A 13,300-nucleotide genomic window follows, 5' to 3' on the forward strand; every position below is an offset into this window, starting at 1 on the left:
GAATTCCCACCTGCCATGCTGGAGACCCAGGTTCGGTTCCTGGTACCCATGCAAAAGAAAACTGGGGCAGCAGTTCCAGGGTGCAAGTGACCTGAGAGGGTCTTCTATGCTACATAGGGAAGTCATGGATGAAGAAATTGAGGAATTGAGACACAGAGAATCAGGTGAATGGGCTCCATCAGAACTCTACCGGGGACAAGAGGCCACACCCAGAAAAGTGTCTACCTCACACCTAGCTTGGGGTATCAGCCCCTCAGCTCTGCAGCCCGGAGCTCCCCTGAGGGGCCCGGAAGCCAGTGATTGAGCTTTTCTGGCTCACCATCCAACTAGGGTACTGAGCCTACTCTGCACCTTTTCAAACAAAGGCCTGGAGCCATTAGGAGTGCATAAACAGGGAGGCATGGATGTGGAAGCAAGACACGACACATTCCTAAAACTTGCCACTCCCATGTGCACCACACCTCTCACCCCGCACCCTATGCACCCGAGCCCTGCATCCCAAACCATACCCTGCCCTTCAACAATATTGAGTTGGGGTTAAAGAACATGGCTTTTCTGGGGTACATGTGCTGTTTTGAAAGAATTTATTTACCCTAGAAAAGCCATGTTTTAATTTTAATCCATTTCATGGAGTCAGCTGTTTTCTTTTAAACCCTATTCAGTAGTGTGTGTAGGAAATTTAGGTTATCTAAGTTTAGGTTATCTCCACAGTGATGTTACTCTACCCATTCTAGGTGAGTCTTTATTAGTTTACTGGAATCCTTTAAAAGAGGAAACATTTTGGAGGAAGCATGAAAATGATGAAATGAAAGAGCCACAAAGTAGAGAGCCCACGTTGCCAGAGACCTTTGGAGATGAAGAAGTAATATGTTCCTGAGGGAGCTTCATGAAACAGAAAGCCTGGAACGAAAGCTAGGAGACTTCACCATGTGCCTTTCCTGTTGAGAGAGAAACCCTGAACTTCATTGGTCTTCTGGAACCAAGGTGTCTTTCCCTGGATGCCTTAGATTGGACATTTTTATATCCTTGCTTTAATTTGAACATTTTTACAGCCTTAGAACTATAAACTAGCAACTTATTAAATTCCCCTTTTTAAAACCCATTCCAGTTTTGGTATATTGCATTCCGGCAGCTAGCAAACTAGAACAGTAGACTATAGTTTCAAACAGGCACAAACCTCATCACCTTTTGTGATCTAGTCTCAGACATCATATAGCAGCATTACTGTGGTATTCTATTGGTCAAAACCATCATACGCCCTCCTAGATGTAAGGGGGAGAGTATAGACCCCATATTTTAATAGGAAGAGTGTCAGAGAATTTATGGACACCATCTAGCCACTTCATTCCTCCCACATGCAAAAAATACATTCCCCTATTCCAAAGATAGCCCAACATCAAGATCCAGGATTTAAATCAAATCCAGGTGCAGCTAAGACTTCTTCAGGTGTGGTTTCTTAGTTACAGCTCCTTGAGTACTTGAGAATCCTCTACTGGGAGAAGTTGGAGATGAGAAGTAGTTTTATTTTTGAATCCCATGAATTCTGGTCCTTTAGGCTCTCTAAATTTTGCTTGATAATTGACCAGCTGCTCTTTGTTAGCCCATCTCTCTCATCCTATTTATTTTTGAAGCTAAAATAAACCTATTGGCACTTTGAACATTCTGCTTGGAGCTCTCCTCAGCCAGTCTACCAGTGCATTTGGTATATTTTTCCACTTTTCTTGTCACTACAGGCAATGGTATTGCTACACTTTCTGCCACTTATATGTTAAGGGTCACCTTTCAGCCCCTTATGTATAATTCCTCCCTGTCCTCTCAACCTTCATCAACTATATTTAGACCATCCCAGCTCTCCTCATCACAAACTCAAAGCTGGTATATCATATTTTAGGGTTTTTGTTACAGTAGCATCTCAATTCCTTGTATCAATTTTTGCATTAGTTATTGCTGTGTTAAATCACCATAAAACTTAGTGCAATAAAGCAGCAAACTGGAATGACTCAAAGACAAGGATCAAAGTGCCTACACATGGCCTTTTGATGTGGTTTCATTTCCTCCTAGCATGGCAGCCTCAGGGTGGTCATGTGTGTGATGGCTCATGGTTCCTGTCTCAAGCAGTATTCCAGCAAGCAGTCAGGGGAATCTCATCTCCTTTTATTATATAGCCTTGAAAGTCACATACCATCACTTCTGCTATACTGTATTGGTTAAAGCAGTCAAACCTGTCTGGATACAAAGGAGAGGACAGGAGGAATGTCACTGAATTTCTCATCTGGCAAGTTATTAATAAGGAAGGCAAATAAATTTAATACATTTAATTATTATTCCTAATCTCACAATTGTTCATGTTGAATTTTTTAATCTTTTAAAAATTATAAAGCAAATATCACTGGTTTTTTATATAGATCATGAATATGTCTAAAGTTTTTTGTTTTTGCATTGCGGGCGAGAACTCAGCCTCCTGAGCCACCGTGACCTGCCGTAATGAATTTTTTAAAGAACTAATACTAACAAATGAGGACAACATGGTTTGAGATAAAAGTCATAATAGCATAACATAAATTTTTAAAATGTCTATCACAAGTAGCTTAAATGAAAGTAAAGCTAATATAGCTGGTAAATGATGTTGGATATGTCAAGGAGTACCTCTAGTGAGGATGAGCCTGTAAAGAATTTGAGCAAAATTGTTTCAATAAAGAAAATTAAGGAAACTATATTTCTAAATTAATATGTGAATTTAGTAACCCAGTTATAACCAGATAGGCAGACTTCTATTTCATCTGTATTCTTGAAAGTTTATTTTTTATGTCTTCTCAATTGGAAGAATAAATTTGAGGTTTTCTTTGTAATAAGGGTGCCATTAAAATTGTTTTTGCATGGCAGGCAAGAACTCTGCCTACTGAGCCACCGTGGCCTGCCCTAATGAATTTATATATATTGAATATAATGAATTTATATATATATAATATTAATTTTACCATGTATATATATATATATGGCACACACCATATATACTTTTTCCATAACATATATACAACCTAAAATTTCTCTGTTTAACTACATTTGGCTTATTTTAATTTCCTTTAGAATTTAAAAGGCTTTCATATACAGTTAAAATTAATCTAGAAACCTTACTAAGTTCTTCAAAATGGATGTTTCTTGGAAGCAAGATAATTTAATATGCACAGAGCCTCTAAATCTTTCTACATGCCTTTCTTATTCAGGTTTTGTCATTATCTTGATATGGTGTTCACAAATTAACAACTATTTATTTCCTTGTCTTTCCTATTGGAAACCATATTAATCTTTTTTTCTAAGTTTCTATAATCTTTGATACTCTTCTTTTTAAACATAAAGAGGTTGAATGAACTGTTTTTGTGATCTTGCCGAAATGATTTAACTTTTTTGCACCACTCTCATTTTAAAAGAGGGGTTAAAAATGCCTCTTCCTCTTACAACATTATGAGTACGTAAAGAACAAATGATAAAATGGGTGAAAGAGCATTTAACAGCCTAAAATGCTAAATTAGTAAAAATTAATTAATATAAACAAAGCTACTTAAATAAAAGTTTATGATGGTTACTTTTTTAAATGTTAAAAAAAAACGGATTTGCCAGTCTATTAACTCTGATTTAATATATTCATTTTTAGTGCATGCATAATATGAAAAAAAGCAAGCTTAATATTTTTTTAATGACAATATTAGGATCCATAAATCTTTTGTAGAAATTTTTTCAGGTTAAGTTGATAGTTTCAGAATATTCTAGGTATTTTTTTGTTTTTGTTTTTTGTTTTACCATAGGCTTGTCATTGTTTCATTTGTTGCTAGGAGGTGATTCATTTTCTGAAATACATACTCCAACTAATAAAACTGCCTGAATTAAGTATAGTGCTAGTGCGCTGACACCAGAGGTTCCACACATCTCCAACTGTTAAACTGCTCTAGGGAAATATAAAATAGAAAATTCAGCTGCCAGTTTTTCCATAAATTATACCTGCATAAGAATCAGTGTCATGCATTTCTTTTACTGTTTTACATTTGCTCATTGGGCTTTTATGCCCAAAGAGCCCAGTGAGCATAAACTCTAAGCTATCTCAAATTGTTTTTCTATACAATTGGAATCTGGATATCTTTAACATTATTTTCATAGGCACCTTTTTTGTTTCATAAAGAACTTACTATTTTGTAATAATTTTAGGCTCACATAAAAATTGCAGAAAGAGTATAGAGAGTTCCTGGGAACCCTTCCCCCAGCTTCACTCCATGATAACATCTTACAATGATCGATACCAACAAATTGAAGGAAAAAAAAAATCCCAACAAACTGACACTGGCACCATGCTGTTAACTAAACTACAGATCTTCAAATTTACCCAATTTTTTCAAATTTACCTCACTTTTTTTGGCATAGGCACCTTTTTATAAATTAATATGGCTTCCATTTTTAAGATTTGAAGCTTGTACCATTATATTGCTGATCTACTTTGTTTAGCCATTTCCCTTTTTTGTTCACTTCTGTAGCTTTTCTGCAATTAGATAAAAAGGGACCACAAAAACAACACTTGGATCACCCTTCAGTAATACCTAGGAAAAACTACTCTTTCACAAGAGAAGAGGTGAGACAGATTGATCGGGAAAATCAGAGGCTTTTGAAAGAACTATCCAGACAGGCTGAAAAACCAGGAAGCAGAGGTACAATTCCCAGAAGATCGATTGGCCATCCTTCTAAGTTGTATCATAGTGCTCTCAACAGACAGAGAGAACAACAAAGGATTGAAAGAGAAAACTTGGTAAGTAACTGAAATGTTTTAGTCGTCAAAAAAATTTCATTTGCACTGACTTGTAACTCCAACTTCAAGAAACCACAGTAGCCAGTTTTTAAAACTTAAATACATAAAAGCAGGCATTTTATTATGTACAAGGTATCTGTGGTATGTAAAAGAGCTATAAACCAGGAGGTTCATAGCAAGAAAAAAACAAAAATATGTTTTTTATTCAGTGAACTGTATTTTAAGGGAGCATTAAAAGAAAAGATTGAAAGCTCTATTTATTTGACCAGATCAGTTAAATCACTACAGTAGTTGCTGACCAGTACTCAGATATAGAATATCTTCTGTGGAGTATTCAATCACTAGCTAAATCTATTGCACTTTATTGTATCCTTAAAAACTAAAATGGATTATATATCATTTATTGATTGATTCTTCCTAAAAGCCAGGCATTGTTCTAAGTGTCTTCCATATATTAGCTTATTGAATTCTCACAACAATTCTTTCAGGTAGGAACAATTTTAAGTACATGTCACAGATGAAAAAAGTGAGGCCTGTGGTTAAATAATTAGCCCAAGGACCTAGAGCTGGTAAGTGGTTGAGCCAGAATTTTAAAAATCAGATAGTCTGTCTATAGAATCTTTAGTCTTAAATTAAACCCTAAATGAGCACTTAAATTCAGAGCTAAAAGAATGTAAAAAGCTATTAAAATTACTAAAAGTCTGCTAAATTAACCCTCACTCAGTTTTATCACCAGTATAGTCCTATTTGATCAAGTACTCCCCTAAACTTGTATATATTTACAAAAAACAGCAAAGTCTTAAACTCTTGAGGAGGATGACCCTACTGCATGTGGGAAGGAATAGATAAAGCGAGTTGAAATGAGGGGCAGTGAGCTATATGATAGCTTTCTGCATATCTTCTAGCAATATTCAAGATACACTCATATTTTATGAACATCTGAAATTTCTAAATATCTCAACTGTTTATGTTTACTATTGAAAAGTTGAAACCATTTATGTCAAGCATCTATTCTATATTTGAATATGAAGAAAACTATCACCATCTTCTGCTTACAGCTTTTATAATCTCCCAAATCAGTTGTGTATTTCATTTATTTTAATTATTCTTTTTACTTTGTATACTTAGTAATTTTTATATGTGATATTTTCACCATTTGATTGTAGGATCTTAATTCAGTGTACCCTAGAACAATAGAAACATGATGTAAGTAAGCCATGTGTATAATTTTACTTTGTAGTAGCTGTGTTAAAAAGATCAAAAGAAACAGGTGAAATTAATTTTAATAAATTTTATTTAACAATATATCTAACATTTTTTTTCAGCATATAGCTGTTATAAAAAAGTAATGATGAGTTATTTTACATTATTTTTTGGTACTAAGCCTTCAAACTCTGGTGTGTATTTCATACTTAAAGCGTATCTTAATTTAGATGAGCCACATTAAAAATGCTCTGTAGTCACATTTACCTAGTGGCCTTGGACAGTGCAGTTCTAGAATAAAAAACTAATTCATACAGTAATGAAAGAAGTAATTTAAAGCTAAGTAGGAAAATAGAAAGCTAGTCTTCCACATTTATGTTTAATTCTGAGGTCTCTAAATGAAAATTAAAGCTCACTCTATACCTTTTTAAAACTTTCGTTGGCTATTCTTATTATTTTTCTTGATGATTTTGGTTATTTTTCCTGTTTTAAAAATTAATACTCTAAATTTTCTTTGGGATTGTGTTAAATTTACATTTTAATTAAGAAATGGTTGACATCCTTAAAATCTTATCCTCCTGGCCAGAAATATGGTATGTCTTTCCATTTGTTCAAGCCTTGTTACATTCTTTCCACCATAGCAATTTTCTGTGTCGTTTTCTTCAAAACTATATTGCAGTGCTGTTAGGCGTGAAAAATTTTTTTTTTTGCATGGGCAGGCACTGGGAGTCGAACCCAGGTATCCAGCATGGCAGGCAAGAACTCTGCCTGCTGAGCCACTGTGGCCCGCCCTGCATGAAAATTTTAAAGTACATTTTCTAACTGGTTCTGGTTTATTTGAATTTTATAGCCATTAACCACCAAGCTCTTATTTAGAACCATATTGATTCCAATAGTTCTTCCGTATAAGCTGATAAAATTTTTAATCTATTTGCTAGGCTGTTTATATTTAAACACATGCATGTACACACACACACAGACATTTGTGTTATTTCTAAACAAATATCTACACAAGTACATTCAAATGTATCTCACAAAGTAGTTTCCACTTCTTTATAATTTTTATGATTTCTTTTCCTTCATTTACTCCAGTTGGAGTGCCAAAAACAGATTTGGATGACTAACAGGCATGATGATTATAGCAATTGTCTTCCAGAATTCTTACATCATCTTTTTTTTTTTTATCTATTTAATATTTATTAAGCTTAGTTTCTCCAGTTATGGTTTAGCATTATACAAAGCACCTTAATGACACAGTAGAGTTAAAAAGATCTTTACAAATTGAAATGTGATACCCTTGTCTCCAAATATTTTAATTGCCATAAATTTGTTTAAAAATACGCAAATGCATGTTTGACACTCTAAACTTTCTATAATCTCAATACCACAAAATACATATATTATGCATATGTGGAAAAATCTAGTTAGTATATAATACTTTGCTCACCATCTTACATCATCTGGTTAGCGATTTAGAGACTGTTTACACTGAGATAACTCAGTAGAAAAAAAGTAGTGTTATAAAGAGAGGGTAAGAGGGGAGAGATATTATGTAACATTGAGAGTCCTGTGCTCAAGATTTGAAAGCATACTGCTTATCTTTCTTTCTGGTGAAGTTTGTGTTCCTCATTATGTAGTTCAGTAGGCAAGTACTACCTTTGTCTCCCATTAGACACTGCACACAAACAAAAAATCAAGGGTCTAATAAAGCAAAAATTATTTTGTTCAACAGAAACTTATTTTGCTTCATCAATTGACTCAATTATATTAGAACTTTATTATTTCTTAAAAGGGTACTAATTTTTTTCTTTTAGTTGTTTTAATTAGAGACTTTGTAAGTTTACAGAAAAATCGTGCAAAAATTCGTGAATTTCGACATGATCTTCCTGTGAGCATAATATGTATCCAGTTTTTCTGAAAGGGCATAAGCATAGTTTATAGTTTCACGTCATTTACCCTCTAAGAGGATTATTTCCAATCATTTAAATACAACTGAGAAAGAAAGTGGGGGAGAGGGGAGGAGGTTGGAAGAAAGTAGAGTAGATAGGGTGTAATTTGAAGGAGGTTTAGGGAAGAATTAAGATTCCTGCAGGAATGTATCAGGATTAGAGCCTAGAACTCAAATGAAGGAGTTAACTTACTAATTTTTTTTTCGATTTTTACTTTCTAAGATTTTTATATATGTATATAATATTCATTAGACATTTTTAAATACAGAGAAATATAAATAGAGAATAAAGTAGATTATAATCTTCCTACTTGGGTTTCTGTACTGAAACATTTAAAAAATAGGAATAAATGCATGTGTAACTCAGAAAATTCAGACAAGATCTTAAAAACATTAAAAAATAAAATCCTCTCTTCCTCCTTTGCTGATCTAGACGAGTATTTTAGAACCCTTAGAATATGAAAATTATTAAATGGAGAATGATGTATTATCAAGAAAATGAATTTATATGAAATCTTATACCTAATATGAGTAATAATCCACTAATTAGGTCAGTACCTTGTTCTCAGGTCTTAAAATTTATAGTTTATTCAGTCTGGTTTTTCTCTGGTTATAATCTATTGTCTTCTTCCATAAAAGAGGTAATGGTAACTAAGGAAGGCTCTAGATATGGAGAAATATGAAGAATAGTCCTCCTGATTTTCCCCGAGTATGACCGTGTCTTTTAATGTCCTCACAGGGTCTTTGCTTCATCTCTTTAGATGCTTTAGATAAAGGAGAGTTCCTCTGCTAGCAGCTGCAGAAATCATTAACACATTATTTTTTCTTTCTTTTATTTTAACCTTCCTGTTAAAAGATAGGCAAAATTTAATCCAAATAGAATACTTCCTGGATTTAAAAGAAATATTTGGGCAGACTCTTTTGGATTCTTTATTAGAATCTGATTTCATAAAACATACATTAGAATATAACCATTTTTTCCATTTTTCAGTTCATTAAACATATTTATTTAATGTTTACAGTGAGCTATATAAGGCATTGAAGGAATGTAAGAAAAATATAAATATGAAATACTGTTCTACCTGTCACATAATTTATAACTTAGCTGAAAAGATTATATGATAGATCAAACAATTAGAAAATAATGTGTAGCACTGTTAATGATAGTATTGATATTTGTTTAATAAGCCTTACTACATTCCAGATATTGTTCTGAAAACTTTACATACCATGTCTCACCAAGGCCAGGCACAGGCAGCAGTGGGTCGTCCGCATGTTCCGAGCATGTGCAGCGCCATGTTTGCAGGAGTGTGGAGGGTTGTGGATTCACTATGTATAAGGAAATCTTTCCATTTAACAACAAAAAGGCAAACAACCCAATTTAAAAATGGACAAAAGACTTGAACAGATATCTCTACAAAGAAGAGATACAGATGGCCAGAAAGCACATGAAAAGATGCTCAACATCATGAGTCATCAAGGAAATGCAAATCAAAACCAACAAGAGGTTACATTAATTCAAGGAAGGCCCATGGGTTAGGAACACCTTTGTCAGCTGGGTAATCACATGGCTGGTATCTGCCTCTCCAGGTTTGGGCTTACTTAACATCTCATAGTGACATCTGCTGGGTTCCAAGCATCTCCAAACATCCATGTCTCTGTTCTCCACATGCAAAAAAAAAAAATATTGTAAAAATTAAGTAATTCACAGATAACATTGTTATCTTAAGCCTTACATGATATTGTAACTTGCTTATACCAATCCCTGGATTTGGGTCAAAATTCTTTCGTATTTTCACTGGAAATAAAAGGGAGTAGAGATAAGTTTTTGTTAGCTGTACAATGTCAGGTCAGGAATAGTACTATGCCACATTTGCTAGTGCTATTTTTTTTTTAATTTTTTTTTTATTAATCAAAAAAAAGAAAAGAAATTAACACAACATTTAGAAATCATTCCATTATACACATGCACTCAGTATTCTTAGTATCATCACATAGACGTATGATCATCATTTCTTAGTACATTTGCATCGATTTAGGAAAAGAACTAGCAAAACAGAAAAAGATATAAATGTTAATATAGAGAAGAGAATTAAAATAATAATACTAATAAAAAATATATATATAAAAAAAGGAAAAAGAAAAAACAAAAGATACAAACAAACAAACAAACAAAAAACTATATTTCAGGTGCAGCTTCATTCAGTGTTCCAACATAGTTACATTACACTTAGGTATTATTGTGCTGTCCATTTTTGAGTTTTTGTATCTAGTCCTATTGCACAGTCTGTATCCCTTCAGCTCCAATTACCCATTATCTTACCCTGTTTCTAACTCCTGCTGGTCTCTGTTACCAATGATATATTCCAAGCTGATTCTCGAATGTCGGTTCACATCAGTGGGACCATACAGTATTTGTCCTTTAGTTTTTGGCTAGACTCACTCAGCATAATGTTCTCTAGGTCCATCCATGTAATTACATGCTTCATAAGTTTAGTCTGTCTTAAAGCTGCATAATATTCCATCGTAGGTATACGCCACAGTTTGTTTAGCCACTCGTCTGTTGATGGACATTTTGGCTGTTTCCATCTCTTTGCAATTGTAGATAATGCTGCTATAAACACTGGTGTGCAAATGTCCGTCTGTGTCTTTGCCCTTAAGTCCTTTGATTAGATACCTAGCAGTGGTATTGCTGGGTCGTAATCCTGCCATTCTATGTCTTTTGATTGGGAAATTCAGTCCATTAACTTTTAGTGTTATTAGTGTTTGGATAATATTTTCCTCTACCATTTTGGCTTTTGTATTATATATATCATATCTGATTTTCCTTCTTTCTACACTTTACTCCATACCTCTCTCTTCTGTCTTTTCGTATCTGACTCTAGTGCTCCCTTTAGTATTTCTTGTAGAGCTGGTCTCTTGGTCACAAATTCTCTCAGTGACTTTTTGTCTATAAATGTTTTAATTTCTCCTTCATTTTTGAAGGATAATTTTGCTGGATATAGAAGTCTTGGTTGGCAGTTTTTCTCTTTTAGTAATTTAAATATATCATCCCACTGTCTTCTAGTTTCCGTGGTTTCTGCTGAGAAATCTACACATAGTTTTATTGGGTTTCCCTTGTATGTGACAGATTGTTTTTCTCTTGCTGCTTTCAAGATCCTCTCTTTCTCTTTGACCTCTGACATTCTAACTAGTAAGTGTCTTGGAGAATGCCTGTTTGGGTCTATTCTCTTTGGGGTGCGCTGCACATCTTGGATCTGCAAATTTAGGTCTTTCATAAGAGTTGGGAAATTTTCAGTGATAATTTCTTCCATTAGTTTTTCTCCTCCTTTTCCCTTCTCTTCTCCTTCTGGGACACCCACAACACGTATATTTGTGCGCTTCATATTGTCATTCAGTTCCCTGATCCCCTGCTCAAGTTTTTCCATTCTTTTCCCTATAGTTTCTGTTTCTTTTTGGAATTCAGATGTTCCATCCTCCAGTTCACTAATTGTAGCTTCTGTCTCTTTAGATCTACCATTGTGGGTATCCATTGTTTTTTCCATTTTTTCTTCTTTGTCCTTCACTCCCATAAGTTCTGTGATTTGTTTTTTCAGATTTTCTATTTCTTCTTTTTGTTCAGCCCATGTCTTCTTCATGTCCTCCCTCAATTTATTGATTTGGTTTTTGAAGAGTTTTTCCATTTCTGTTCGTATATTCAGCATTAGTTGTCTCAGCTCCTGTATCTCATTTGAACTATTGGTTTGTTCCTTTGACTGGGCCATATCTTCAATTTTCCGAGCGTCATCCATTATTTTCTGCTGGTGTCTGGGCATTTGATCAGATTTCCCTGGGTGTGGGACCCGGCTGGTTGAAAGGTTTTTCTGTGAAATCTCTGGGCTCTGTTTTTCTTTTCCTGCCCAGTAGGTGGCGCTCGTGGCGCTCGTCTGTCTGCGGGGCCCACCAGTAAAAGATGCTGTGGCTCCTTTAACTTGCCAATCCAAATCTCGCAGTCGGCCCGGGAAACCGCACGTCGAGAGGGGGTTGCCAGCCTCCGCGGCTTGGGAGAGTGCCAGTCCAAATTGCCCAGCTGGCCCGAGACGCCAAGCGTGGCGGGAGGGCCCTGCTATCCAACGTTCCCAGTCAGACCGGGGAGCCACGTGCGTGGAGGGGACCCCAGTCGCCAGCCGCCCTGGCCGGGAAAACACGCGCCCCTCGGGTATCTCAGCGCAGCGGATTCTCCCTGCCCGTTCAGCCATTCCAGAATGGGGTACGCTGTATTTTGGGTCTCTGTCGTGGCTCCGGGAGCTGTTTCGTATTGTTTCTGTTTCTTTAGTTGCTTTTCTGGAGGAGGAACTAAGACCCGCGCGTCTTACTAAGCCGCCATCTTCTCCGGAAGTCTCGCTAGTGCTATTTTTATACAGTGAAATAACAACCTTGCAGGAGAAGAAAACCTTTAGTTAACAATAGAATGTTCAACTTCTTCATTAATCATGCATTTTGTTTTGATGTTAATGTTTCACTCAGTGATTCTATTTATGGAAATGGTAATTTAGTCTAAATCTGGTTTTTCTTGAGTAAAGATCTGATTGCCTGATTAAGAAAAAAAAACTCAATTGACCATCAGTTTGAGTGTTGATTCTGAGCTCTCCATTCTATTCAATTGACCTTTTTGCATGGGCAGGCACAGGGAATCGAACCCAGGTCTCCAGCATGGCAGGTGAGAACTCTGCCTGCTGAGCCACTGTGGCCCACCTCAATTGATCTTTATGTCTCTCCTTGTGCCAATACCATGTATTTTTTATTACAGTGACTTTGTAATAAGTTTTAGGATCAGGAAGTGTGAGTCCTCCAACATTATTCTTTCTTGAGAATAGCTTTAGATTTTAGAGGCCCTTTATTTACCCTTCCCAACAAATTTGATAATTGCTTTTACCATTTCTGCAAAGAAGGTTTTTAAACTTTTGATTGGGATTGTATTGAATTTATCAATTGCTTTGAATAGGATTGACATCTTAATGATACTTAGTCTTCCAGACCATGCATATGGACTATCCTTCCATTTACTTAGGTCTCTTTTGATATCATTTAGTAATGTTTTACAGTTTTCTGTGTATGAATCCTTTACATCCTTGGTTAGATTTATTCTTAGATATTTTATTCTTTTAGTTGCAATTGTGAATGGAATTTTTTTTCTTAATTTCTTATTTCAGTTGTTCATTGCTTGTGTATGCTCCTGATTTTAGGGTATTGATCTTGAACTTTGCCCCTTTTCTAAATTCATTTTTTAGCTCAGGAAGCTTGGTAGTGGATTTTTTCAAGATTTTCTCTATGTTGGACCGTATTAGGATTCTCTAGGGAAATAGAACCAATAGACA

The 13,300-nt window shown here is 35.2% G+C and overlaps 1 protein-coding gene across 3 annotated transcripts in view; it reads left to right on the forward strand.

Annotated features, from left to right (window-relative positions):
* CFAP97 (cilia and flagella associated protein 97) overlaps positions 1–13,300 on the forward strand; it is a 52,028-nt gene that overhangs the window by 30,214 nt on the left and 8,514 nt on the right. For all 3 annotated transcript variants that reach the window (XM_077144256.1, XM_077144255.1, XM_077144257.1), the window contains exon 3: positions 4,524–4,792. In XM_077144256.1, coding sequence (XP_077000371.1) covers positions 4,524–4,792 — 269 coding nt within the window. The remainder of the gene's footprint in view (positions 1–4,523; positions 4,793–13,300) is intronic.

The sequence above is a fragment of the Tamandua tetradactyla genome, chromosome 26, assembly GCF_023851605.1.
Source record: "Tamandua tetradactyla isolate mTamTet1 chromosome 26, mTamTet1.pri, whole genome shotgun sequence".
NCBI lineage: Eukaryota > Metazoa > Chordata > Mammalia > Pilosa > Myrmecophagidae > Tamandua > Tamandua tetradactyla.